The sequence below is a fragment of the Zootoca vivipara genome, chromosome 5 (assembly GCF_963506605.1).
Source record: "Zootoca vivipara chromosome 5, rZooViv1.1, whole genome shotgun sequence".
Classification (NCBI taxonomy): Eukaryota; Metazoa; Chordata; class Lepidosauria; order Squamata; family Lacertidae; genus Zootoca; species Zootoca vivipara.
The window spans coordinates 57,910,653-57,938,197 of NC_083280.1; the positions used below are offsets into that span (position 1 = coordinate 57,910,653).

At 40.6% G+C, this 27,545-nt stretch overlaps 1 protein-coding gene across 3 annotated transcripts in view; it reads left to right on the forward strand.

Annotated features, from left to right (window-relative positions):
- Positions 1–27,545, forward strand: part of DOCK1 (dedicator of cytokinesis 1) — a 362,095-nt gene that overhangs the window by 49,979 nt on the left and 284,571 nt on the right. For 2 of the 3 annotated variants that reach the window (XM_035138565.2, XM_035138567.2), the window contains 12 exons: positions 326–422; positions 1,691–1,839; positions 5,486–5,621; positions 6,344–6,501; positions 7,581–7,662; positions 9,279–9,414; positions 11,988–12,060; positions 14,804–14,946; positions 16,286–16,411; positions 18,942–19,066; positions 20,480–20,578; positions 25,290–25,362. In XM_035138565.2, coding sequence (XP_034994456.1) covers positions 326–422; positions 1,691–1,839; positions 5,486–5,621; positions 6,344–6,501; positions 7,581–7,662; positions 9,279–9,414; positions 11,988–12,060; positions 14,804–14,946; positions 16,286–16,411; positions 18,942–19,066; positions 20,480–20,578; positions 25,290–25,362 — 1,397 coding nt within the window. The remainder of the gene's footprint in view (positions 1–325; positions 423–1,690; positions 1,840–5,485; positions 5,622–6,343; positions 6,502–7,580; positions 7,663–9,278; positions 9,415–11,987; positions 12,061–14,803; positions 14,947–16,285; positions 16,412–18,941; positions 19,067–20,479; positions 20,579–25,289; positions 25,363–27,545) is intronic. The other variant, XM_035138566.2, reaches the window with a different exon arrangement.

Sequence of the window (27,545 nt, forward strand, 5' to 3'; positions counted from 1 at the left end):
AACTAGCAGTGTTTGGGTTTGAACAGAATCCCTTGTAATGACAGGTGATGTGCAGTTGGTGGGTTTTTGTGTGTGTGCTTATGAATACCAAATACGGTACTTACACTCTCAAGCGTGTACCCATTTTATAATGTTGGAAATGATTTTTTTTTAGAAAGTTGTGATTATGAGTTTTTAAACGGAAAAGAATTGGATAGGTTGTGTAGAACAGCACCATTCAGCGTTAGTATCTAACAACTGATGTAATTAGAATGCAGCTACATTTCCCCTCCTTTTTTTCTTCTTCTTCCATATGAATGACATGCTATGTTGGCTTGCTTCTTAGACAACATGAAACTGTTATACCCAGCGAACTACCGCTCATTCAGGAGGTTACCACCACGCTACGGGAATGGTCTACAATATGGCGGCAGCTCTATATTGTAAGTATAGAAGGTTTCCTAAGAGAATTCATTTTTGAGGGTCCTGTACCTTTGGTCCTTGAAAAAGCCTATAGCTCCGTTCACAAAATCAGCCAAGGTACATACACCAGTTAAAAATATTCCAATGGCCATGGTGTCAGTAGCTCAAGGGTATATACTAGCAGTGGGGAACCTCTGGCCTGTGGATCAAATTTGGCTCGCTGGCCAGATTGACACTCCTTTTATATGCAGGCTTTGCATGTTAAAGCTCCCAGGTTCCATTCTCACCATCTTGTTTTGAAAAAGAAACTTGAGCAGCTGTCTCGAGTGGAGTTGGAGTCAACCATTCTAGAATGGATGGATCAGTAGGTTTGATATATGGTATATGGCAACCTCATATGTCTCTATATGAACAAAAAGGCCATTCTCCTTCTTCCCCCATTCCTTCTAGAAATTTGGGTTGCCAGATTGCTTATAATTTTCATTTTGTTACTGATTCACACGTGCATTTGGCTGGGCACACCTGCATGCATTTAACGTGTGTGTGTATATAATATTGTTCCTGCGTATTTCCTTGTGGTACTGCAAATGAAAACCCAAATGTAAGGGACTGAGAAAATTCACTTTTGTATAGGTCTGGTTTAAGAAACAAGCAGACCTACAGTAGTTATAAATTCCAGCCTCTGAGTATTCTTGCTCCTACTAATGCTGAATTCAAGAGCTGAGTGCTGACAACTTTGTATTCAAAACTGAGCCCTCCCATGAATGAAAGGGAGGTTCAAGGGTATTGGGGGGAAACTTTGTGGTAAGCAGAAATGCATAAAACTTTAACCCGCTCCCCAAAGTGGGAAAGCCCCTTCCCAAATTATATCTGAGGGCTATACCTGCATGCTGCCTTCAAGCTGTTGTAGGAACTTGGCAGCATATGGGGCAGAGTGCGGGTGCAGAAACTCTTCTTCAGCCTCATGGTCTTTCCTCAGTCTGGTAAGCTCTTAAATTGCGGATTCCCAGCACCTTTTCTGGGCTTGGAGGCTAGGCACAGAAAGCTCAAAATGCCTTGCAAGGCGGGACAGTTTACCTGCATTGCAAGGCTGCAGGAGGCTGAGAGGCAGGTCCAATAGCATTCTCACCCCTGAGGATAAAAACAGAATACTGAATCGATATTTGTTTATTGTTATTTTTAAAATCCAACTCCAGCACTTTTGCTGCTGTACCACTTTGGCTGTTGTACTTCATTATGAAGAAGACCAATAACAGAACCAAATGCATACTGTTTTCCTCTTTTACAGCAAGATAACAGAGAAATGTTCCTTAGTGTAAGGAACATGATATATGATCTTATTGAATGGAGGTCACAGATACTCTCTGGAACCCTACCCCAGGATGAGCTCAAGGAACTTAAAAAGAAAGTCACTGCCAAAATTGACTACGGAAACAGGTTTGTGATGTTTGAAATGCACAGCCTTTTCTTTTTTTCTTTTTGTACATAGAAACTGTTGCATTGTGGAGTACTCCCGTTCATTGTTCTAGTCTACCAGTCATGCTCCCCCCCCCCCGATAATCCATTTCATTTTGCCTTGCCTTGGGCTTTCTGCCCCTGACAGACAGACATGGCATTCTGTGACCACCGTTCATGTGCAGTCTTAATGAGGTAATTTTTTGGGGGGTGGCTTCTTAGTTTCCCCCCTATAAATATTTTTTTCAGCTTCAGTAAACCTTAGGGTTTCCCCAAGCTGACTTTTTGTTTCTCCATAACCCTGTTTTGGCTATGTAATGGTCGTAACCCAGCACCTGAATTCCTTATTAGTACCTTCCAACTCTTCAATTCTGTGATTAGGACTGTATTATTAATTAGCCATTACATATTCTTCCTTGGCTGTAAGAATGTAAGATGCTGAAGGTAAAGGCAGACATGATATAAAAAGATGATTTGCAGTCCCCTATCCATAACTGGCTTCTCTTGCAAATGTGAAAAGAACCTGAGAGGAAATGTGTGCTGAGATTAAACACAATGAGGCCATTTCCAACTCAGTCCTACTAAGGTATAAATGTTATGTTGGTCTTCACCCTTGGAAGTTCTTTTAATCTTAGAATTGAGAGAATCTGAACTTTAAGGTGAAGACAGATGCAATGTTTTTGATATGATGGGATTGGTTTGAACACTCGGTGCTCTGAAAAGAAATGTCTTGAAATGGAACAAATCTGAGTTCAGACCACTTCCAGTCTGTTGAAAATTTCATGTCTGTTCTCATTCTTACTTTTTTTAGAAGAAAGCTTCCAGTCCTCCGTATTAGAGATGTATGTTTCACGTTACTTACTGTCCAAATAAATTGCTATGTAAACCTCTGTTTACCAAGGGGCTGAGATTTGGCTTGCAAATTTGTTCCAAGGCAGCAAAAGCTAAAACATCAGTCAATCCCCCCCCCAACAAATAGGAATTGGGACAAAAAAGTTTTGCCAGAAATTGGATCTGTTATACAGTGGTACCTCGACTTACAAACGACTCAACAGCTGAATTTTTCGACTTACAAATGGGGGTAATGGCCGCACGCTTACGAATGTCTCGACATCCGGGGGGGAAAACTGCGGCGGGTTTAGATAGTGATTTTTCGACTTACGAATTTTTAGATAGGGTTGCTTCGACTTACAAATTTTTCAGTTTCCAATGCATTCCTATGGGAAATCGTGTTTCCAATGACGTTTTTCGACTTACAAATTTTTCGACTTAACGAAGGTGCCTTCGGAACGGATTAAATTCGTAAGTCGAGGCACCACTGTATAATTATAAACATTGTAAGTATTTTGCCAAATTTGTTATGAGAGTGAATTTTAACATCAGGTTTTGTGTGAAACATACTGTTTTTGAGGGCTCCTTCATTGGGACTTACTAACTTAAATTAAGAGAAACAGCCACGTCATTTTCAATATATGCTTTCTGTAGTGAATGTTTGTAAAAAATACTATCTAAGAAGATGAGGCCTTCTTTTGCATTCAAATTGTTAAGTGAAGGCTGTTTGCAGCATTTGAAGCTGGAGATGTACTGCTGATTTTGTAACTTTTGTGCTAAAGCTTACTAACTTTTCACCAATTAATTGATTCCAATTCCAATTGCAGTAACAAATATTTGTGTCAGGGGGTTCCCTCAGGGTCCGCGAGAGGAGGTGGGGATCGGAATACAGGGAGCCTCGGCCCCTGCTCTCCAGCAGCACCTTTTCTAGCCGGGAGAGCAGTCAAATCTCCAGTGGGGAGGAGAGGGAGGTGGTCGGCACCACAGAGAGAGGGGTCCAGGAAGCTGGGTTGGAGTCCTCGCACCACTTCAGCCAAGGGAGAGAGATACTACTTCCGTCACCCCAGTTGCGCAGAGGCGTCAAACGCAAAGAGGGGAGGCGGAGGCTGGGGGTGCCCAAGTTCTTATGCTGGGGTAGAAACCGGAAGGGGCCACTCCTAGATTCTGCGAGTGACTGAGCTGGACATGAACTTGTAGCTCTGCACTGTACATAGTATGCACAATAAACCTGTAAAAATTCAGGTCGGTTTTTGGCTTTGTTGCTCGTGAGCAACTACTCACCATCGTGACAATTTGGGTAAGGTGGCTCAGATAGATTACTTAAACATTTGAAGACTGGCTACAAATGATTTGCAACCCTCCTAACATTATTATATCATACAAAATTTAAAGTCCAAGATATGATTTGTAACCAATTAACCACATGTTGTCAATTTTATTTGTTGGCTATTTCATTTTTTACATTTGGCAAAGGAACTGTCCAAATGCTAAATTGGACATTATAGGACTTCTTGTATTGTACAATAAGCCTGCAACTTAAGCAGAAATTATGTTCCGGTGATTGTGCCCAAAGCCAAGATTACATTGAGTCTAAACACATTGGGCTCAATGACAGGTAGGATTGCCAAAGTCATTTTTCCCAGAACCCCACCCAAGTGGGGTTTTCCTCCCCCTTTTTATTTTTTTGATTTTTTTTTGCCATGCACATAAAGCTGAATACACACAAGTAAAATAACATAAGTTGTGGGTTTGCTGTGTCTTTATTCATTGGTGTTTCGATAGACGATTAAACGATTGCAATTTTGTATTTAGAATTGGAAGAGAACTGTGCTTGGATGGTTGAGTACAATATTTACCATAAAAGAACAAACACAATTTTTGTATCAGTGTAGCTATGTATTGTGTTTTCCCCTCAGTGAAACAAAAATGACTACTTGAGATCAGATAGCTCAATACATGAAACTTTCTTTGCCGGTTTCTCAGTAAATGTCTGATGCACTTAATCGAGAACCAACTTTTTTCATGACATATTGTAAAAACAGCACTTTAGCTTTGTTTGTGAAATATTTATAGAGGATACAATTGGTTTTGGGGTTGTAAAATAAGTACTGCTGACTGGCTATTGGAGGGATTCTGCATCCTTATTGTTAAGGGTGCCTCAAACAATTAGCAGCTTTTGATAGCACCTTTTCGCTCATCAGTTATGTGAAGTGATAATTTAATGAAAGTCTTAAGACCATTATATGGAAAGTCAGAGAAGTTCTGTTTCTTTGAACTCCATTGGGGAGCCATTGCATTTTAGAAGGGTTTTTTTCTCTTTTGTTATTAGTTGCACTTACTTCTTGGTAATTTGTGAAGTGATTAAGTAGCTGCATGTTGGAAACTTTTAAAATTGATCTCCTGTTACCTAGAGTCCAGTTAGAGGTTTTGACTCCCGATGGAAGGAGAGCTACAACCTAATTCTGTTTTCTCTTGGAAGTTCTGAGGCAGAACTTTTATTTTTCTTAATATGTTCCTTTCCCCTACCCTGTTCTCTCAGTACATCAGAAGTAGCTAACTTCATTTAGGCTTTACCAAAGACGTATGTCGTGGATCTGGAAAAGTCCTTGAATTCACCGTCTGCTTCTGTAAATGGCTGGGTTCTGATCTTGGTTTAAACCGGGGAATTTATGAATCCTCCTGCAGCTTTGTCTAAAAAGCAGAGTACTTGAAAGCACCAAACTGCTTAATTGTGTCTAGTTCAGATGAATAAGAAAATGCAGTTGATTCACTTGCTGTTGTTTTCCTTTTCATACAGAATTCTTGATTTAGACCTAGTGGTAAGGGACGAAGATGGCAATATATTGGATCCTGAGCAAACCAGCACCATCAGCCTTTTCAGAGCTCATGAAATAGCTTCCAAGCAAGTGGAGGAAAGACTGCTGGAAGAAAAAGTAATAAAACATAATGCATACTAGTATACATTATGAAATGTGTAAATGGTGTTCAGGACTAGCAATGACATTTAGATTGTGAATGGCTTTCAAGATTATGTTTTCGAAAATGGCATTGCGCATTTCTCCAATTACAGCCTTTGCTACAGTCCTGAAAGAACATAAGCAGCTTTTTAGTTGACACCGTAGCTTTTAGCATTTGATTTTGTAGATCATAGATTTAAAACCTCCAAGGGTTTAATTAGTCACTAGTCTGCTCACCTGGGGCAGGATAAAATTGGTGAATTGAACCTTCCCTTGCCACTTTATCAGCCTTGCAGTGCTATGCTGCCTACCTCTCTGAATCTTTTAGATCTGGGAGACTACTGTTTCTAATGAGAAGAGAGAAGGTTTGCAGCAACCACATAGCATGTGGTACTTGCCTGCATGGATGTCTTGGTTGTAAATGACCAAGAAAGGCAGCTCTTCCACCCCTGAAATTGTCCTTCCTTCTCTTACCCCCCTGACAGTTTCTAGCCTAGTTGCATGCTGCCTATGACACATGAAAGATGCATGGAGTGAGAGTGGAGAGGGAACAGATTAGTGAGCTAAGAACAAGAGCCAAATGCACAAATATTTGCAAGGCTGGATTTATACATATGTTTGTATCGTGGTGGGTCAGCTTGTTTCTTAGTTCTCACAGAGTACTCAGTAAGTTCTTTAAAAATTCTCTCCTGTTTCAGTCTCAAAAGCAGAATCTTGACATTAGTAGGCAAGCCAAGTTTGCTGCGACACCTTCATTTGCCTTGTTTGTAAACCTGAAAAACGTTGTCTGCAAAATCGGAGAAGATGCTGAAGTCCTTATGTCTCTGTATGATCCTTTAGAATCCAAGTTCATCAGGTCAGTGCTGTACGGGAATGTTTTGTTTGCTTTGTTAACCGTTATATTTTAGTTTAGAGACTGCCTGATGCCAAAGGCACAGGACTAGTCATATACATTCTTTACTTTTTTCTTTTTCTTTTTCTTTTTTAAAAAAACTTTACTTGTGAATGGCAGGGAAATGCATCTTCCTGAAGATACAGTGGCACCTCGCAAGATGAGTAGCTCGCGCAACAAAAAACTCGCAAGACGAAATGTTTTGCGATGTTTTTGGTGACTTGCAAGACGAAGTTTTCTATGGCCATGCTTCGCAAGACAAATTTTTTCGGCTGTTTTTTTCCCCCGCGGCAAACTGCGCTTCGCAAGACAAAATTATCGCAAGACGAAGCGACTCGCGGAACGAATTACTTTTGTCTTGCGAGGCACCACTGTATATTAAAAAGGTGATAGTAAAGAATTTGAGTGCCCATGATATACATTCATCACACTGCTCTCCTCTGAGCCACACAAAACACTCCTATTGCAGTCCTCTCAGAGAGGATGTAGCATTTATCTCTTCAATCCTTTAAAGTGGGAATTATAGTGATGAACATCACAAATGCCTGTTGAGGATAGCAAAGATGAAGGCTGCAAAGCAAACAGCACATTTACAAGTATAAATGGGCCTAGTGCTCGCATTTTGACAAGCATCTGGAAAAACGGCACCGTGAATTGATACAGAAAATCTAAACCTTGAACTTCAGAAGCCTATTTAAATTCTTCCAGCTTTCAGATAACATGCCCTTTTTGTAATTCGGGGGGGGGGGGGATATCCATCAGGATTCTCCTTACTCTCCCAGAGCACATTTCTTCTGCAGCCCAAATGGAACTTAAAATGAAACAAATCTGTGTATTCCTAGTTCCTGTTATTGCTTAAATGTGTGTGTTTGTGTATGTTACACATCTACAAAACACTGTTGCCTAACAGAAGCAATATTGGCTGAGTAGAATCTCTGTATGCTTGTTAAAATGCATGTTTTAATGTGTCACAATGTGACATATTTAGCTTTTGCTTGTAAAAATGTGATGTAGTTGGTAAACTGATATGTTTATTTACACAGTGAGAATTATCTGGTGAGGTGGTCGAGTTCTGGGCTCCCAAAAGACATAGATAGATTACATAATCTCCGCGCAGTGTTCACGGTAAGTTTGCAACTTTTGCGGTATTCTATTGCTTCAATAGTTTGTGAGGCAACAGGAAATCTCCAGCAGGGGAGGGCCATCGCTTCGTGACAGAGCACTGCTAAAGGGATCTGGTTCAACCTCTGGTTCAACCCCTGGCATTTCTAGGGCGGGGAAAGACTGGAGAGCTGCTTGGCTGCTAGTGAAGGCAATACTGAGCTAGATCAGCCAACAGTCTGATCTGGTGTAGTGCCGTTTCCCATGCTCCTGCCAAAGTCTCCTTTGGCCCCATTGCACACCTGCCTCAGGTTGGTGCAGAAATGGGCATTGTTTGCCTTCTAGCTTCTGCCTTCAAGGACTGGAGCTGGGTTGGGAACCCTGTTCATGCGTTCCTTTCTTCCAGAGCATAGATATATACAGGAAGGAGCAGAGCTGTGCTTTAGCCCTACCGTGCCCTCCGGCCTCTCTCAGACTCTTTCCAGGCGACACCCCTCATTAGCACTTCTCTGTACAGGTGGTTTTACTTAGCTATAAAATGTCCTTGAGCACTAATGCTTGCCTCTATGGAGGATAGAGAAGTGTGAGTGCAGAAACCTCTGGCTTTTGAATCACTTGAATGTAGCCTACAGGCTGGGTGGTATAGCATCCAAAACTGGTTTGACGTCCATATTGTGATATTGGTTTAATAGTTTTTGACCTGGCAATATATCGCGAATCATGATGTGTATGTGTGTACTATATAAAAATCACAATGTGGGAAAAACCGTGAAGCCAGTCAATGATTCTACATAGCTCCATCCTTATTTCAGATATTGTGATATATCAGTAAATTGTGATGTTCAGCTGGTGATATATCACGATGTTGAAAACCAGATGTCACCTACCCTAGTACAAAGGTCAGCCTCTGTTGTTCCACCCACTTTCTCCTGTGCTCACTGTTGGCATAGGGTACTGAGAATTATGCCCTGAGGGGATTTAGTTCTTGGATTTTATTTTTTATTTTTTAAAAAGGTCCTCCTTTCTTGGTATACAGACTTCAGCATAGCACTCCTGTAGCATCCGAGTATGGCTTTAATTGGCCATATATGTCTCATAGGCAGTATTTCACTTGCTCCTAGTTTTGTTCTTTTTGAACCCACATGGACTTTCATGTGGCTTTAGCTCAATTCTGACACATGCTGCAGGAAATTCTTTGAGCTGCTAAGGGTACCAAGATTTTTGATGCTTTTGCACTGGGAAAAAAGGTCATGTGAACCATTTCTGAAGACTCTTTGACGATTGTGTGGGAAATACATTTTTAAATGAGTAGGAATTGTTCAGGACTCTCTAGTCATTTTAAACATTTCCATGCAAATGTATTCCTTGATTGTTATGAAACTTTTTGTCATGCAAATAACGGTTGAGGGGATGGCAAACTGAGAAGGCTAAATAGCAAATAATCTTTATTCTTATGTAATCCAGACACATTTGTTGGCTTTGGAAGGGGGGAGGCATTCTAACAGGGGTTAGATTGTAACTAATAATGGGAAATTGTCACTTTCTGTTCTCTTGAGCACCTCAAAAGATATTTCTTCTTATGTACTCTTATGTGTACATGCAGTTTGCAAAGTAAAGGTATGAAAACTTAACATTTCTAGGACCTTGGCAGCAAAGACCTGAAAAGAGAGAAAATCAGTTTCGTCTGTCAGATCGTGCGAGTAGGCAGAATGGAACTAAGAGACAACAACACAAGAAAGCTAACCTCTGGCCTCCGGCGACCTTTTGGCGTAGCAGGTAATCCATTCTCTTTAGGTGCACTGTCAAAATGTTCTGCAAGTAAGAGCAGCTGTTTGGTATTGAACAACTGCTGACTTGGCATATTGAAGTTTTGAGAATAATTATTCAGCCTGTTGGTTAGATTTACTGAATTTTATGCCTAGATCACTTGCAGCTTGCCAAGGAATGTGCATGTGCCCTTCACATGTTTATATATTTTGTTTCAGAAGAGCCCTAGTGCAGAAGCAGGGTAGCTATGGCAAACATAATATTTGATGCATAAAATGTAAAGTGCTAATTTCCCAGAATGGAAGGGGATGGGCGGAGAAATGATGCAGTATGAAACTGGATAAGGATTAAAAAAAAATGGCATGCAGCATTTAATAGGGATGGTAGAGCTGAATCATCATGTCATACTGACCAGAGCTAGGATAGACAACCTGGTGATCTCTAGATGTTGTTGTTATTCCGCCCTGTACCCATAGAGCTCAGGGCAGTTCACAACATAAAATGACAATATCAAAACCACAAAATACATAATGAAAATAATAACAAAGACAGCCCAATCATCCCCCCCTCCCTCAGCATATTTAAAAGGGCATTGGATGTCAATCAGTCAAAGGTCTGGTTAAAGAGGGACATTTTCATCTGGCACCCAAAAGTATATAATGAAGGTGCCAGCCGAACCTCCCTGGGGAGAGCATTCCACAAACGGGGAGCCACTGCAGAGAAGGCCCATTCTCATGCTGCCATCTTCTGGCCTCTTGTGGAGGAGGCATGTGAAGAAGGGCCTCAAAGAATAATCTCAGGGCCTGAGGCACAAGCGTGGGCTCCCCAGACGACAAGAGCCCTGGCTGTGGTGATCCAAAGGAAAGCAGGGTAATTCATTTGGCAGCAGGTTGGCTGCAGGTGTTGCCAGAAAAGAGGCCTAGAAGGCATCCAACCGTCTTAGAGACTCAACTCTAGATTTGTGTAAGGTTTACTCCTTAGCCTTTTCTTCTCCTGAAGATGTCCCACAAGGCAGTGGGTACAGATTTTTCCTCAGGGTTTACTCCCGAAGACTTTCTTGTGAACGAGTATAGCTGCAAGGCAGCAGAGATTTAGGATCAGAGTTCTCCTTCTCTTATATGGGCTATCTTCCCAGGCTGATGAGCCCCCTCTGCCCCTCATTTCCCTCTACAGCACATGCAATAACCGCCTTCCTGACAGTTGGACTCACAATGAGTCTTGTCTGTTCAATTCACCAGAATCTGTCTTCACATGCAGGGGAAGTCCTTAACTCACTAAGGGTTTGAGACCCATTGGTTACGCCCACCTGGTTTAGTTGGCCAGTCGAAGCCATTCCCAGGGTGTGGCTGCTGTTGTATGCTGACAGCTTCTAAGAGCTGTAGGTGAGAGCTGAGTGCAGCGTGGGGACCAAAGGTGGACAAATTACCCCCTATATACTCCTTTACTACAGTGATCCAAAAAGCTGGCCTTGATCCCTACACTTCCAGCACCAAGTTGAAGAAATGTACTGGATTTGTTTTCATTACTGAGTTTCCTGTTTGGAAGAGTTGAAAAAAGATGGAATATGACGTTAAGGACTTTGCTTGAAGAGAATATATTGATACTGATGTGATGTAAGGGAATGGATGACTGGTTTTAGTGCATTAGATCCTTATAGTATACTTAAGCAGGACATTTCTCCACAAACATCCAGGTACAAGTGGCCGACAGAGGCAGTGCTGGACTGGCATATACACAATGTATTTCTCCTTACTGCTTGATCATGGTGATGTCTGTTAGTAAAACTGTGTCTCTTCAGAGATTGTTTGTTCCTGGTGCTATGTTACCAAGCCATTGCATGCTGTCTTCTGAATGTGCCCTAACTGGTTAAGCTGAGGAGAACCTTTCCGCTTTCTTTGGGCTTGGATATCTCATTCATTAACTCATGCCTGGATTGGTGCAAATTGCCTTACTGAACTAGCATACTGAACTAGCATTTCACATTGCCTGGTTGTATTGGTTTCTTGTTTTCTTTAAATAAATTTTATTTTAAAGTTGAGTTTCATTGATTATGTTTCTGTAAGCAGCTGTGGAATTTTATAACAAGATGCGCAGCATATAGGTATTTCCAACAAATAAGTTTGAAGACTTGGTAGTGGATATTTCAAGTTGCAAATGAGTTTTTTAAGTATATTCTATTCCGAATGCATATTTGTATGCCCACAGGAGAATACACCTAAATTTTGTAAAAGGTTGTGAAAAAGAAAATAAAGCAAGTTTCTCTCTGAGATCCATTATTATCTTTAGTCTCACAGCATCTGCCATGAAAGTGTGAATTTATTCTGTAGTGAAGTGGGTTATCAGTTGTAACATGTTTCAGTATGTGATGCACAAATGCATAGCCATTATTAGCTTCAGAAGATTCTGCTTTTTCCCCTGATGTGAATATAGCAGGGCTATCTTTGAACATAAGAATATATTTGTCGTAAAATAATTCCAAACTGTCTGTTGTGAAGCACAAAGATGTCTTTATGCCTCTTTGCCACTTCCCCTCTCTTTAGATGTTGATCTCTTTAATGACATTTCTCTCTTTTTGATTTCAGTAATGGATGTAACTGACATAATTAATGGGAAAGTAGATGACGAGGACAAGCAACACTTCATTCCATTTCAGTCGTAAGTATAAAGTAATGCAGTAGTAATGTCAGAGGAGATTTCCAGCAATATTATAGTGGATTATGACTTTCCAGATTAGAATTTAGCTCAGTTGGTTTCGATAATGAGAATGACAATAAAGGGGAAAATAGTACTGCGCATGGCAGCTATAAATATTACAGCAAATTAGCTATAAAGTCACTTATTTTTAGCCTGTTTTGTTTAAGAAATTACAGTGGTACCTCAATTTACAAACACAATTGGTTCCGGAAGTCTGTATTAACCTGAAGCGTACTTAACCTGAAGCGAACTTTCCCATTGAAAGTAATGGAAAGTGGATAAATCCGTTCCAGACAGTCTGCGGAGTACTTAACCTGAAGCGTACTTAACCTGAAGCGAACTTTCCCATTGAAAGTAATGGAAAGTGGATTAATCCGTTCCAGACAGGTCCGCGGAGTACTTAAACTGAAAATACTCAAACCGAGGCGTACTTAAACGGAGGTATGACTGTAATCAGATAGCTTTGAATTTCTGTGTAGCTTTTTGCTTGTGTAGATGTGTGTAAGCTGAGGACACATTGGATGTATAATTGACCTGTATATAGTTCACACGTAAGCAATTGTTGCTGCTATTTCCAGATTGTTATGTTAAGATTTGATTAGCAAACACTCAAAGTCTGTCCTTATAACTGTTGTGGGAAAGGAAGCTCCAATTTAGCTATAGAGCTCCCCACTTGGAAGGGCTTCCCATCCATTTCTCTGGATGAAAGAAAAGAGCTGTGTGTGTTGGTTGGTCACCTCAACTGAAATAGAAGGGAGCCCTCACATAACTCCCAAGAGCTTATCATGCATAGAAATGTCTGGACTGCAGTCAAGGCCTGAATAAGAAATTTAAATTGAGCCCGAGTTTCCTAGTTTGTAGAGATGTGAGAGTGTTGAGCAGCCATAGGTACTGAAATACATTATGTTCTCTGGAAATAATTAAGGGCAGCGATACAGAATCTTGATAGCACAGTGTGAGAAATGGTTTTGCTTCTTTGGGGGCTTTCAGTAAGCTTACAGGTGGATGCTTTTGGGCACTTTACTAAAGGTGGAATTCAATGTTTCACTTTTCCAAGTGTTCTGTCTACACAAGTGTTGTAACTTGCCATGATTCCTCTCTCCTCCCCCCATGTGCTGTTCTGAGGGTACTATTGGGGCCCCCAAGCCAATTTGCGGGGGGTGGCACATGGGGGTGGGGAGAGGAGGGAAAGCCCCACTGTGCAAGTGGAAGACCTTGTGTGGGGCTTCCACTGACAGGACAGGGTGAATCCTAAGTCTTTCTGTAAAACCACTTTGAGATTTCTCTCTACAGTCAAGTGGTATATAAATTTCATGAAGTAAATAAGTAAATCTCCAAATAATGCACATTGTGGACAGTGGTTATGCATTGTGTAGGCATTGGCAATATTCTCTTATGCAGTTTGTGATCAGGTGTACTTTGGGTAACACATGCTGCTTAAAGAAAAAAGCAGTAGACATAAGAACATGGAAGTAAATTTACATGGAAACCTGGATAAAATAACCAAGTGGGATGTTGGAGGGTAGATGAAACAATATTCAATTGCTGGATCAATACAGGGTGACAATTTATGGGTCCTTCAGATTTTTTGTTTTTACAGTAATTATGGTTAATAACAAGTTAATAAAGTATTGTAGTTTAAAATGAAGCTAGATGTAATTCAGGGACCCTGGAAGAAGACTACTTTCCATTCATGTGACAGTTATAAGTTAAGCTGCGACAAGTGTATTGGGAGACGAGGATGAACACTGACAATGTGTATTTATGGATAAAGAAAAGTAGATATTAGTGAAATGCTTACAAGTTTCTTGCTCCATTAAATCTGATTTATAACAGTATGCACAAATCAGAATTTTGAAAGGATGCAGAATAATATGCGCCAAAGTTCTCTTTTCTTTTCCCCTCTCCTCTCCCATGGTAGATTATTAAAATATTCTTCAGAAAAACTCTACATCAGGAATGAGCAACGTGCACTGGCGATGAATAGCTTTGTCATTCCCAATGTTGACTTAAGAGCTGAAGATGCGAAGCAATTTTTTCTTACTCATTTCACGTTGTGCCTTTGTTGTGCCACTTGGCATTTTTCTTTTCATATCCTGGTTATTTCATAGCCAGTGAAATGAATACAAACACAACGGCTGTCACATGGCACTATGGCGTAGTAGATACGATTTTTCAAAATGCTGCATTTCATTTATAACTTCAATTTCATCTTGTTCAGCCATAGTAAAAACGTTTCTTGAATTTCCTCTTATTTTCTCCCTTCCTCGAAGCTACTTCTGTGCATAGTAGCTTTGCTTTTCACCCTTCTGTTAACTCTCATTAAGCTACGGCTTAATTCACGTCACTTCTGAAGCTAGTCTTGAGCATTCCATGGAGTAGTATGTTTTACATTTTGGTGTTTTGTTATTTTATATGTAATTTCTCAGGCTTTTCGTCTTTCATCTGTAAACAGACCTGGGATCTGGTGTACATTTCTGGAATCACAAGTTTGCTTTACTTCTCTTAATTAGATTTACATCTTCCTGATTATCTTCTTATGTCTCTGTTGTTCCCTTTCCTATCCTCCGTCTTCGTGTGGACTAATGAACACTCTTTGTCAACTGTGTGATACGCTCCTCTGTTTCTTGTTACTGTGACTTCTGGTTTTCTGTCCCCCATCCATTGTTACCTTTTGGTGTTGGTCGTCATGTGCATCCTCCAGGCTAGCCTTGGATAACGCCATTCGACACAAGCAGTTGAACATATCATCCCGTTTTTCACCCAGGGTGGCAGGGGAGAATGATTTCCTTCAGACTGTAATAAACAAAGTGATTGCTGCTAAAGAAGTTAACCACAAGGGTCAGGGTAGGTACTTCGCTTTACTTTACACTGTTAGCATTAGAAATGATGTAATTCCTCATGTTTTGTCTGATAACTTTTACATTGTTCTGAAGGGAATTGATTGAATTGTGTTCAGCATGGTGACATTGCCTTTTTTTTTCACGGGCACCTCCTTGCTTCATTGGGAAGTTTGATTACTCAGCTGATGAAAGTCTTAACTACTCTTGATATATGCACTTTAGTACTTTTGCACGCAAGTCTTTCCGCCATTTTGCTATCACGTGGCACACCTATCATTTTAGAGAGTTACTGCTTGCTCTTTATAGTGAACATTTCCAGTTGGAAATGCTACAATACTCTGTCCATGTTTGCTGTTTAGTTTTCTAGACCTGCCATAGCAGGTATGTGTGCATTTAGTTTATAAACCTATAAACGTAGGGGCCAAATGTAGCCCTTCATTCATCTCTGTTGAGCCTTCAGGACTGTGCGAGGATATGCTTCCTCTCCCCTCATTGGCCCTGCTCTGCACCATCCTTGAGTGCTTTTGCATGGCTCGAATGAGATGTGATCCTGCCTCTTGCTTCCCTGGGTGGAGGATGAAAAGGTACACACGCCTGTCTAAGGTCCTGTTTCCGTTGCTTGAATGTAGCCCAGGCACCCCCAAACTTCAGCCCTCCAGATGTTTTGGACTACAATTCCCATCTTCCCCAACCATTGATCCTGTTAGCTAGGGATCATGGGAGTTGTAGGCCAAAACAAGACACCTTTTCTAAGGTTCTTCTTTACCAGATAGTGATATTTTGCAAGAGTGCAATCTTTCCCATCTCTCACATAATATGAAGTGAAGTGTGGGCATTAAATAAATTATTATTAATAATAATAGCAACCCACCTGGGATCACTGAACGATGAGAGATTCAAGTAAGAAATAGAAAAGGACTAGTCACACGGCACATAGATAAAACTATGGAATTTGCTTCCAATTACCGTAATATGGTGATGGATGGCCCCCACTTTAGATGGCTTTATCCCCATGCATTTGTTAAAGCTACCAATGGCTACAATTCCTATATTTCCAACAGTACCTGAGGTGATGTGCCTCAAGTTCCAGTTTCTTATGACCATGAGTAGGAGAGTACTATGCGCTGACATCCTGTTTGTGGTACCTGGGTGGCCACTGAGCTAATCAGGATGCTGGACAAGGTAGTCCTTTTGTCTGATTCGGAACAGCTTGTGTAATTAGATGCTCTGTTGCCTTATTACCACCAAAGGTTAAGGAAATGTTAAGAAATTGTTTTGCACTTGAAGAATACCGTTTTATAAGCAGCTTTTTCTGAACTAATGCATTGTACTTAATGCTACAGGTTTATGGGTAACGTTGAAGCTTCTTCCGGGAGATATTCATCAGATAAGAAAAGAATTCCCTCATTTAGTTGATAGAACCACAGCTGTGGCTCGCAAAATGGGGTTTCCTGAGATTATTATGCCTGGTAAGCTTCAACAAATTCTTGATCTGATGCACTAAAAGCATTGGAGATGTTGTTAATGTTCTTTCCTTCAAGTTCATGGGAAAGTATGAATTGACTTGGTGTTTTTTTTTTAGTGTTTGTGTGAGATTTGGCTTTAATATTATATTTTCAATCTACTTTCAGGCTCATTATTAATAATGTAGTAGCACTATTGTAAACACTGTGGACTAACTGCGCACAGATGGTGCAACGTCTACTTCATTTTGTTTCAAACCTCAGATTCCTGGTGTGTTTTGAGTACTTGGGCTTTTAATGTATGTTATAAATGAATCTATGAAGCAATAAAGGCAGACTTCAAAAGCGGCTCTGTTGCTTGCGTGTCCAAATGGGCTATCAAATGTGTAGCTTATCCATTATTGCATACAGATGTGTGAACATTTCTGCAAAAATATTTGCTCAGTATTTTTTGAGAAATGCTTGCTTTGTTCATTTAGTCCAGGTTTATAAGAAAAACACATTTAACTCACTCAACTGAGGAGCATTTATACCTTTTCAATTACATTTTATTAATAACGCCAAAAATTCTGAAGATGGGATAGGCATTGTAGGAAAGTTAACCAACTAGACCAAGCAATTGTATCATTTGAGGAGCACAGAAAATGATGGCAGAATAAGGCCTCCTGAGCTGAAGGGAAGAAGTTGACAGACAAGAAGTTAGCTGCAAGAGATTAGAAGGGGAGAAGCAGAGATAAGACACAAATATAAGCAAGCCACAAATGCAGATTTAAAATCTTCAGGAAAATAAATGGGAGGTGACCTGGAGATATTTATAGGTTGTTGTTGTTTAGTCGTGTCCGACTCTTCATGACCCCATGGACCAGAGCATGCCAGGCACTCCTGTCTTCCACTGCCTCCCGCAGTTTGGTCAGACTCATGTTGGTAGCTTCAAGAACACTGTCCAGCCATCTCGTCCTCTGTCGTCCCCTTCTCCTAGTGCCCTCCATCTTTTCCAACATCAGGGTCTTTTCCAAGGAGTCTTCTCTTCTCACGATGTGGCCAAAGTATTGGAGCCTCAGCTTCAGGATCTGCCCTTCCAGTGAGCACTCAGGGCTGATTTCCTTCAGAATGGATAGGTTTGATCTTCTTGCAGTCCATGGGACTCTCAAGAGTCTCTTCAAGCACCATAATTTTTAGGTACTCAGGCTCATTAAGAATCAATAAGTAGAAAGTGATGCTGAGGAAGCCCTTTGAATATAGAGAAGAGAATAGAGCATTCAACAGTATTTCTTCCAGACTCAAGAATGGGGCAAGGAGGAAGGGCAGTTCTCAGGATTCAAAGGCTGCTAGTACTGAGGAATGCTAAATCTTAGCATTCCTTGCTATGTGCTGTGTTACCAAGTAATCCTCTCTGCTTATGATCAAATCAGAATTTGTTTAGGAATTTGTCCTTCTTTCTGGTATAACTCAGTTTCCATTCTCTTTTTTGAGAGTGCTGCATCATTAGACATTTTTGTTTGTTATATATGGCAGGCATTAATTTATTCCCAGAGTAGAATGTGGATTGGAGCTGATTTGTCAAAACCAAAACGTTCTGTTTATCTTGGATGATAAATTTTGAAACTTTTACCTAAACTTGTGCTGTTTTGAATACATGCAGCCTCAAATAAAAAAGCACACACACACACACACTATTTATTTATAGAAGTATTTCTATTCTGTCATATCATGAAATATCAAGGTGGTGTTCACTGTCAAGTATTATTTTTTTAAGTACAGATAATCATTAAGGTGCCTGCCTACTTAAAAATTAAACAGCAGCAAAGGCCTTTTTGCAGGGGAAAGTTTTCAAGAGATGCCAGAAAGTAAAAAAAGGAGGATGCGTGCCAAATCTCTGCTGGAAAAGTATTCCATAGCACAGGACAGGTGACGTGATATACCCAACTTCTAGTTGAGACCAGTTGGGCATCTGTAGCACAGGGAGCAACTAGCAGCGCTCATCTATATGATCTCAGTGATTATGCTGGTATAGAAGAATTCAGTCTGTTTTTAACATATCCCAGACCCAAATTATTCAGAGCTTTGCATACTAGCACAAGAACCTGGCCTGGAAGCATATGAGCAGCCAGTGCAGATGTTTTAGCAGAGGTGTCACATACTGTTGTCCATCTGCCCAGTCCAACAGTCAAGGCACTGCGTTCTGCATCAGGACGGCCAAGGCTGACCCTGTCCCCATACCAGGCCTAAACCCAGATTGAAGTGGATCCACATAAAGTCTCATCCAGGAACACTTGCAGCTTTGAGGTGCAGTTGCACCAGGTGCAATACACACCCACCCACCCACCCATATGCATACCTTTTGAGTAAATAAAACTTCCACTTCACAACTAAACTCTTGAAATTTTCATAGGGCAGGAGCCCTATCACTAAAGGGTAGGTTAAATTAAGAAGATATAAATCATAGGAATTTAAAAAATTGTTTTCTATTTATTGATAGACCGTAAAATGCTGTACTAATAGTTTTGCTTTCCTTCTCTTTTTCTCTCTGCCTCAGGTGATGTCCGTAATGATATCTATGTAACACTAGTTCAAGGAGATTTTGACAAAGGCAGTAAAACCACAGCAAAGAATGTAGAGGTTACAGTATCCGTTTATGACGAAGATGGCAAAAAATTGGAGGTATGTTGTGTGCTGGTTTATTTCCCAGGCTAATTCTAAACCTTTTCCTTAGTGCAGGCACCCCCAAACTGCGGCCCTCCAGATGTTTTGGCCTACAACTCCCATGATCCCTAGCTAACAGGACCAGAGGTCAGGGAAGATGGGAATTGTAGTCCAAAACATCTGGAGGGCCGAGGTTTGGGGATACCTGCCTTAGTGTATGGCTTATGACTGGTCAAAATAGGATGTGATCAAATATTGCCCAATAATTTGGTATTTGTAAAGCATTAATGTACACCATCAGAAAAGAGTTTTGTATTTCCTGACTCCATTATTTAATGACCTGGTTCACTGTACATGGCAATTCTATAGCGTTGCAGGACTGTGAAAATATATGGCCTCTCCTGGATAGGAGCTTGCAGCTGCTTTGCTCCGCCCCAGTCCCCTTTGGTTTAACATGTTTTTTGGATCAGGGCTGGTTAAGCTCTCTCCACACGAACAATGTACTGTTGCCAAAGTTTGTTCTTGGCTGCAGCTTGTGGCTAGTAAGGAGGGAGCCTAACCATGGTTGCAAGCTCCTCTCCAGGAAGGAGACTGCACGTTTATAAGCGTTTCACTAAGCCATAGTTTAGCTTCCCGTGCTGTGCGATCAGGAACAGCATGTGCGAACTTGGAACAGCATGTCATATGTTTTATTACAGCTAGTACTTCTAGTTCTATCGAGAGCCGCTGTTTTTTCTAGACTTTAATACAGACCTTCCTCAGGAACCTTATGGAGCGGATAGCTAAATAACAAGCAGGGAATACTCGCTGGGTTCTGTGGAAAACAAGATAGAATCAAAGATAGGATCATGGGTGGTCATATTCAGAGATTAGTCACTGATGATTATCTGTGTTCCTGTTTGGAGTTGCCTGCAGTTAAAGCAGGTGGTTAGCAGGAGAAGATTTGCTATGCTGCTGTGTTTTGCTCTGAGTGCTCCATCTTTAGGGGACAAGAAGCCTCCACTCTGCCATTGCTAACAATCAACACCATAATGAAATGAAAACAATAAGTTGCCACCCACACAGTGGCATCCTTGGTTTAATGGAATATTTGACAATCTCCTGCTGTTGTCAAATAGTAGACAGTGAATTGACAGTATTTGTCTGGTCAGTTGACCCATATACCAATCCTGATATTCCTGTATCTTCCGAGTGTGTCAGAATATGTAGGAAACAGTTGTCAGAATTAGCACCTGAATTTAATTTTTTTGAATGGAAGATTTCTGTTTCAGATATGACAAAATCATTTCCTGCCTATTGCTTCCCTCCTGTTGAAGCTGGCGACATGAATTTTCAACGTTGTTTTCTTCTTAAGTGTAACAATAGCATTTGTTTATACACGCAACTAAAAATTATATAATGTGTACTATTTTCTTCTTTCTTTTTTAAAAGAATGTCATTTTTCCTGGTGCTGGAGATGAAGCCCTTTCAGAATATAAGTCTGTGATATATTACCAAGTAAAACAACCTCGCTGGTTTGAAACTGTAAAGGTATGTCCAATGTTCTTTTAAAAAAATGAGTAAGAGAGAATCCAGTTGATAGACTTGCTATGTAGCTGTCAGACAAAAGAGTTATCTATGCCAGAGAATGTTTAAAGGTTGCTTAGAAACAACATAGATGAAGACATTGACTGAATGTATTTATCTCCCGGTCTTCTGGTCAAGACAGCTTTGACAGAATTATTCCAACATCTGTCTTTTACCTCTTATGAATTAGAAAACTGAACAGTGAAACAAGCGATTGCAATGTGGGATAAAAATGTATTACCGTACACAAAAGCACTGTGAAATTATTAGGATTTCTCATACATTGTTAATGAAACTAGAATTGCAGTAGCAGTTTACCAAAGCAAATGCTAATTATTGTAAAAACAATGTATATTAATGGTACTATAAACCCAAAGGAGAATAGTTTCAAAATTCAGGCCTGGGATTGCATATTTCTCCTCCTCCTCCTCCAGCACAGCCTTAAGGAAACTTTTTCTTCAATTCTAGATTAATCACAGCTTGCTCTTGTATTAGCTTCTGCCATCCTAACAGTTCAAAAGCATGCCAGTGCAAGTAGATAAATAGGTAATGCTGTCGCAGGAAGGTAAACACTGTTTCTGTGTGCTCTGGCTTCCATCAAGGTGTTCCGTTGCGGCAGAAGCGGTTTAGTCATGCTGGCCGCATGACCCAGAAAGCTGTCTGTGGACAAACGCCAGCTCCCTCAGCCTAAAGCGAGATGAACGCCATAACTCAGGGGTCAGCAATCTAAGGCCCGTGGGACACAGGCGCCCATGGGGGTCGTTTCACCAGCCTATGGAACTGCTCGGGGACCCAAGCCGCCCACTCGGTCGGCTCCTGTGCTCCGCACAAAACCAGCACTGCCGGCTTCCTATTGGCTGCAGGAAGCTCCTGCAACCAATGGGAAGCTGCGCACACCTCCGCACCAGAAGGAGCGCCGGAAATAGTGTTTGCGCATGTGCGCACACTCCAGCCCACTCCAGCCCACTCCAGCCCACCGCGGCATTTGCAGGACTGTGAATCGGCCCAAGCCACAAAAACTTTGCCAACCTCTGGCTGCAACCCTACAGTCGCCTTTGACTGGATTTAACCATTCTTTACCTTTACTATCTTTACTATGGTCAAGTCACAGTTTATAAAGTTGGCTTATTTCAACTAATCAAAGATAAGATTAATAATTTCTTAGGGTTCGGGTGCAATGTTCAACAGCAGTTAATATGAAATGAAAGTAGGAACTTTTGGTCTGCTTTTGTGCACAGTGGGAGGGGGAAGCAATAGTCCAGAGCTCAGTTAGGCTTTTCTTGTAACACTAAACTATGGTTTAGCATCTTGTCTGAATGCAGCTACTTACGTATTTGCATGTGCATTTGATGAAGTTACAACCATAGGGCATTCTGTCAGGTGGCTGTTGAGTTGGGAGAAATTTAGTATCTAGAGAACTATTTGATGGCTGGGGGAAAATGTGAGCAGAACACATGGATTCTGGATATAAAGAATTGAAAGGAGAATATTGAAAGGAGGTCCAGGGGCTTGACAACAGAAGGTTTCCGTGGGAACCTTAATGGCAGCAAGATTTGTGCTCACTGCTGTGGAAGGAATGAATGAAAAAGTAATCAAAATGGTGAAGCAGAGTTAGAATATAAGCAGCCAAGTTTGGGCATGAAAGTGAAGCAATGTATGTGTAGCACTGGAAAAGCAGAATGTAGGTAGTCAAGGCAACAGGCTTGTCATAGGAAACTGCCTTTTATCAAGTCAGACCATTTGTTCATCTAACTCTGCATTATCTACCCTGACCAGCAGCAGATCTCCAGGATCATAGACAAAGAACCTTCTGCATTCAAAGCATGTGCTCTGCCACTGCTGTGTGGCAGCTCCAAAACTTTAGCTGTAGCTGTCAATCCCTATGGGGAGGTAGAAGTGGCACAATAGTGGTAAAATGTCCTCGATGGTGTTGAAGAGGGACTGATACTAAATAATAGTGCAAATTAACCTTTGGCAATGCCCAGGATGCCACTTGGGTGTTACACATGGCAGCTGCCTTAACTTCACTTCCTGCACAGTGGGTTCCCCTCCACCCAGTTTCTCCATATTTTAAAAGGAATATCTAACATCGACAGATACTGCATTTGAGGCAACACAACCACAAACTAGGGGATTTAATAATAATAATAATAATAATAATAATAATAATAATAATAATAATAATAATATATTTCTACCCCGCCCATCTGGCTGGGTTTCCCCAGCCACTCTGGGCTGCTTCCAGCAGAAATACTAGAATACACCAATTTCTAAAAGATTGAAAGCTTCCCTAAACAGGGCTGCCTTCAGATGTCCTCTAAAAGCCGGGTAGTTATTTTTCTTTTTGACAACTGGTGGGAGGGTGTTCCACAGGGCGGGTGCCACTACCGAGAAGGCCCTCTGCCTGGTTCCCTGTAACTTGGCTTCTCGCAGCGAGGGAACCGCCAGAAGGCCCGGCACTGGACCTCAGTGTCCGGGGAGAGCGATGGAGGTGGAGACGCTCCTTCAGGTATACTGGACCGAGGCCGTTTAGTGCTTTAAAGGTCAGCACCAACACTTTGAATTGTGCTCGGAAACGTACTGGGAGCCAATGCAGGTCTTTCAAGACCGGTGTTATCTGGTCTCGGCGGCTGCTCCCAGTCACCAGTCTAGCTGCCGCATTCTGGATTAATTGTAGTTTCCGGGTCACCTTCAAAGGTAGCCCCACATAGAGTGCATTGCAGTAGTCCAAGCGAGAGATAACTAGAGCATGCACCACTCTGGCGAGACAGTCCATGGGCAGGTAGGGTCTCAGCCTGCATACCAGATGGAGCTCCTGTCCCCCATAATACTTCTGTCTTGTCAGGATTCAACTTTAGCCTCTTTACCCATCTTGGAAGTACATCTGAAGTTGGATGATCCGATTTTTCTAGTGAATAAAATCTCTGTTAGCTGGCAAAAATGGTACATTAGAGAAAAAAATTATAATATGAAAGAGTGAGGGTGATAACGTGTGCTAAACAAATGCTATCTCATATGGAAACAAATATCTGAATAGAGTTATTTATACTTACATGATGTGTTCTGACATTTAGGCAGGGAAGAGTACATTATTATGAAATAGGGATGTGATAAATGAAGAGAAACAGATGAATAGGAAGGGCAAATGTTGGTGAGACAAAAGTTAAATTGAATCGACAGTTCTGATACATATGGACAGCAACAAAACTGAGCTGCTGGATCAAAGAGTGTGTATATGGGTTGATGGAACAGGTGTGATGTAAATGTCAAGGTAGACAAGGTGAACATAGCTTCCAAATTTGAGGAGCGTCAAAACACTAGAATCTGTCTGGCCTGCTTGTGACTGCTATAAAGTTCTGCAGCAAATGATAGCATTCATACCTTATTGGTCTGTAGAGCTGAAAGCTGACAGTGTGAGGTATTATTTTATTTCCCCCTCTGGTATTATCAGGCTTTAAGGCATGGAAGGAAGACCTGCTCCATATCCCTGAGTTATACTTCTGGGTACAGTATCAAAACAATATAGAATTACATCTCAGGCTGTGCCTTAAGCCACCCAGTGCTCTGATCTAGAGGAAAGGCAAGATGGACCGAAGTATATTTGTTTTGGTATTATAGCTCAAACAAGTGGTCTTAGTTTACTATATTTTTCAAGGTGGGCATTCACAAATGATTTCACAGCTTGTTTTTTTTTTTTAGCGTAGTTTGCTTGAATCATGAGTATGCTGCTTCCAGACCTTTTAACTGATGTCCCGGACTGAGTTAGGACATAGTTAAGCTGATTCATTTTAACTGACTTTTCCAGACTCTACATTGCACTGTGGAACAAAAGTTATGTGTTTATTTTGTTAAATGAAAATTTCCACACTATTTCCATTAAAAAACACACACGCTCAAGGCAGCTTATAACGTGCATTTTTAACAACAACAACAACAACAACAACAACAAACTGAGAAGAATTAAAAACCAGCAACCGGAAACTCTAAAACAAGATCCAGTAAAAGCATTCAGAAAAATCAACTAAAGTGATAGAACCATTAAAATAGAAGCTGAAAGCCTGCAGGAGCAAACATGATTTTACCATGTGCCTATATGCTATATGGGGAGATCCCAAGTGGGCTGAGTCCAATGTCAAAGTTATACAGTACCTCAGTAAAAAGTAAATAGATGGTGTTGGTCAGTTTTCTCCTATATTCCATAAAAGTGCTGGTGGTATACAGGGCAGGTTGCTTATTTAAAGTTATGAAAAATCACATTTTTTTTGCTCTGTAAATAATAATGCATTGAATAAGACTGATGTTGTTTTTCTGTTTACTAATACAGCCTCTAAAACTGCTATAAGTATTTGAAAGACATACTTGGAAAAACTCTTTTGAAATAGCTGCATAGCTGTTTACATGCCTTCTTTATTGCATCAGATTTGTGGCAAGTGGAGAATGCCTGCAGGCAAGGATGCAGAAAAGTTTTTATAACTTAGAATTTATCTCTTCCAAGTTATAAAAACTTTTCTGTCTTTTCAGCTGCAGGTTTCTTTCTTGATTAGGCAGGCACTTTAATTATTATCTTGTATTGTTTTTATAAGCTTTGTTGCCCACCATGTTGATATTTTATGCGAGTTGGTAGCGTATAAATATTTTTACAAATAAATGGATGTGTTAATTTTCCTTTGTGAAGGTTGCAATTCCCATTGAAGATGTAAACCGCAGTCACTTAAGGTTTACCTTTCGGCACAGGTCATCACAGGACTGTGAGTACTTCTCCCCTGCTTATTTTACTTGCAGTATCTGTGTTTACTTTAAGGAAGTCTCTGTTTAATTTTTATTAATGATTTGGAGTCCTTTTTCTTTCTGAATTTGGGCCCTTTCCCTCTGACCTCACTTTAGCTGACTTTTGCCATACTTTCCTCCCCTATGCATTTCCATAAGTGAGTCAGTTGTCAACAGTGGGTGCAGGCAGGTAAGTAAGGATATTTTTATGGGAAAAATAACCTAGCTTGCTTGCATTTGTGTGATCCTCATTGGTCGTGAAGTTCAATTGTGATGAATGCTTGCTAGTAACTAGTTACCCAAGTGCCGACTCCACCAGGCTTATGATAATGTTCTGATTAAAGTTTGATATTTTTTACATTCCCTGTATCTGGCTTGTGTGGACTTTTAATTTCCCACAATTTATAAGTAAAAAAGGAAAGAAAAAAAGCATGGCTTGTTTGCTTGAGTTAGACTGGCTCTCTTAACTAATGTGCTTGTATTTTCTGAAGAGTTGCAGTTTGCATTTTCATTACGCCATCAGCATAAGAATCAAAGCTTTAATCGCGTAACCTTCGCTTGAATGTATTTAAGAACTTGTAATATTTGACATCTACTCCATAATGGATAATGCTTGGGTAATTAAAAGCTGCTATTTTGATATAAAAATTAGTCATAAGAATGAAAGTAGTGCTTCCTTAATAGAATATTTAACAGTTTCACTAATGAAAAACAATATGCGGCAAATTACTGTCATATTTATGAGACTGAACTACAAATTGATTCAGTAGGAAGCAGTCACATTATGTCACAGCAGTTCATGGGTGGCCAGACCTATTGAGCTTTGGATTATTGCATTCATTATGGGTTAAGACTCAGGACTGCCACAGCGCTTTTTCATATATTTTTTGGACTGCCATAGGGTTGATGAGTGTTGCCCTTCTGTCTCTATTTCTCATCTGCTTGCCCTGTCACTTTGCTTCTTTGAACTCACACCAGCGGGTTCTTTTATTATTAATGAGGGAAAATGGAAGTAGCTGATTATAGGCTCATTGGGTTCAGCTGTTGACCCAAAAGGAAACATGAACTTTCTACTGCAGTGTATATTATATTTCAGGCTTTCCTTACATTTTTATAGAGTGTTTTGAGGGGTTGTGGAGTGAGGTTGTGGGGAAAGGTCCTGAAATCATGGCCCCACAAAAAAGCCCTTTCTTTCTTAAGAAATTGAGGAAGATGGGTTTTAAGAACAGACATCATTATTATTTATTAATAAGGTGATCACAACATAAAAATAAAAAAAATGAGAATACAAAATACATAATAAACAAAAATAGAAACAAACCAAAAAACCCTACCTCCCAGAAACACATTTAAAAGGCCATAGAATATTAATCAGTCTGAGGCCTGATAGAAGAGAAATCTTTTTGCCTGGTGCTTAAAGATATGCAATGAAGGCACCAGGCGAGCTTCCTCAGGAAAAGCATTGCAGAAATGGGAAGCCACCCTCAGGACCTCTCGTGGAGGAGGCACACAAAGAAGGGTCTCACATTGTGATTGCAGGGTCCAGGTTGGTTAAATTGGATGTAGCACTTGAATTTCATTCTGCATAAGAAGTTGAGATAGTCTAGAATATATAATACTGTTTGCAGTTAAACACTATCACAGAAATTTCCTTTAAGGAGTAAAGAACCAGTATCTTAGAAAGTAAGTATTTCTAACCTGGTTATAATCTTTTCTGCAGCACTTTTTCTTCATGTGTACATTCTTGAATAATCTTTCTCATGAGCGTATGAAGCCTTCTGAAGATTAATAGCACACTGTAGCCCAAACTTCCTAAAGTGATGCTTTTCACATGTTTGGATCACAATTTCCACCATTCCTGACTATTGGCTACATTGTCTGGAGTTGTGGTTCAATATATCCAAAGAGCACCAGGTTTGGAAAGACTGTTCTAGCCCTTATGTCTTGTGCCAAGTAGTGCTAGTGTACTTGCATGGTGTCCTACAGAGGTTTAGGAGTACAACTTCCATTATTTCCAATCATTAGGCATGCTAAGGGATTTACAGATGTCAATATCTGACTGACACTTGTTGGCTATCCCTGTGCTAGTGTATAGTCTTATGATGGACCCAGGGCCAGAATACCTCGTAGCAAGAGAGAGCCAATTGAAGGGTGTGTGAAGGGC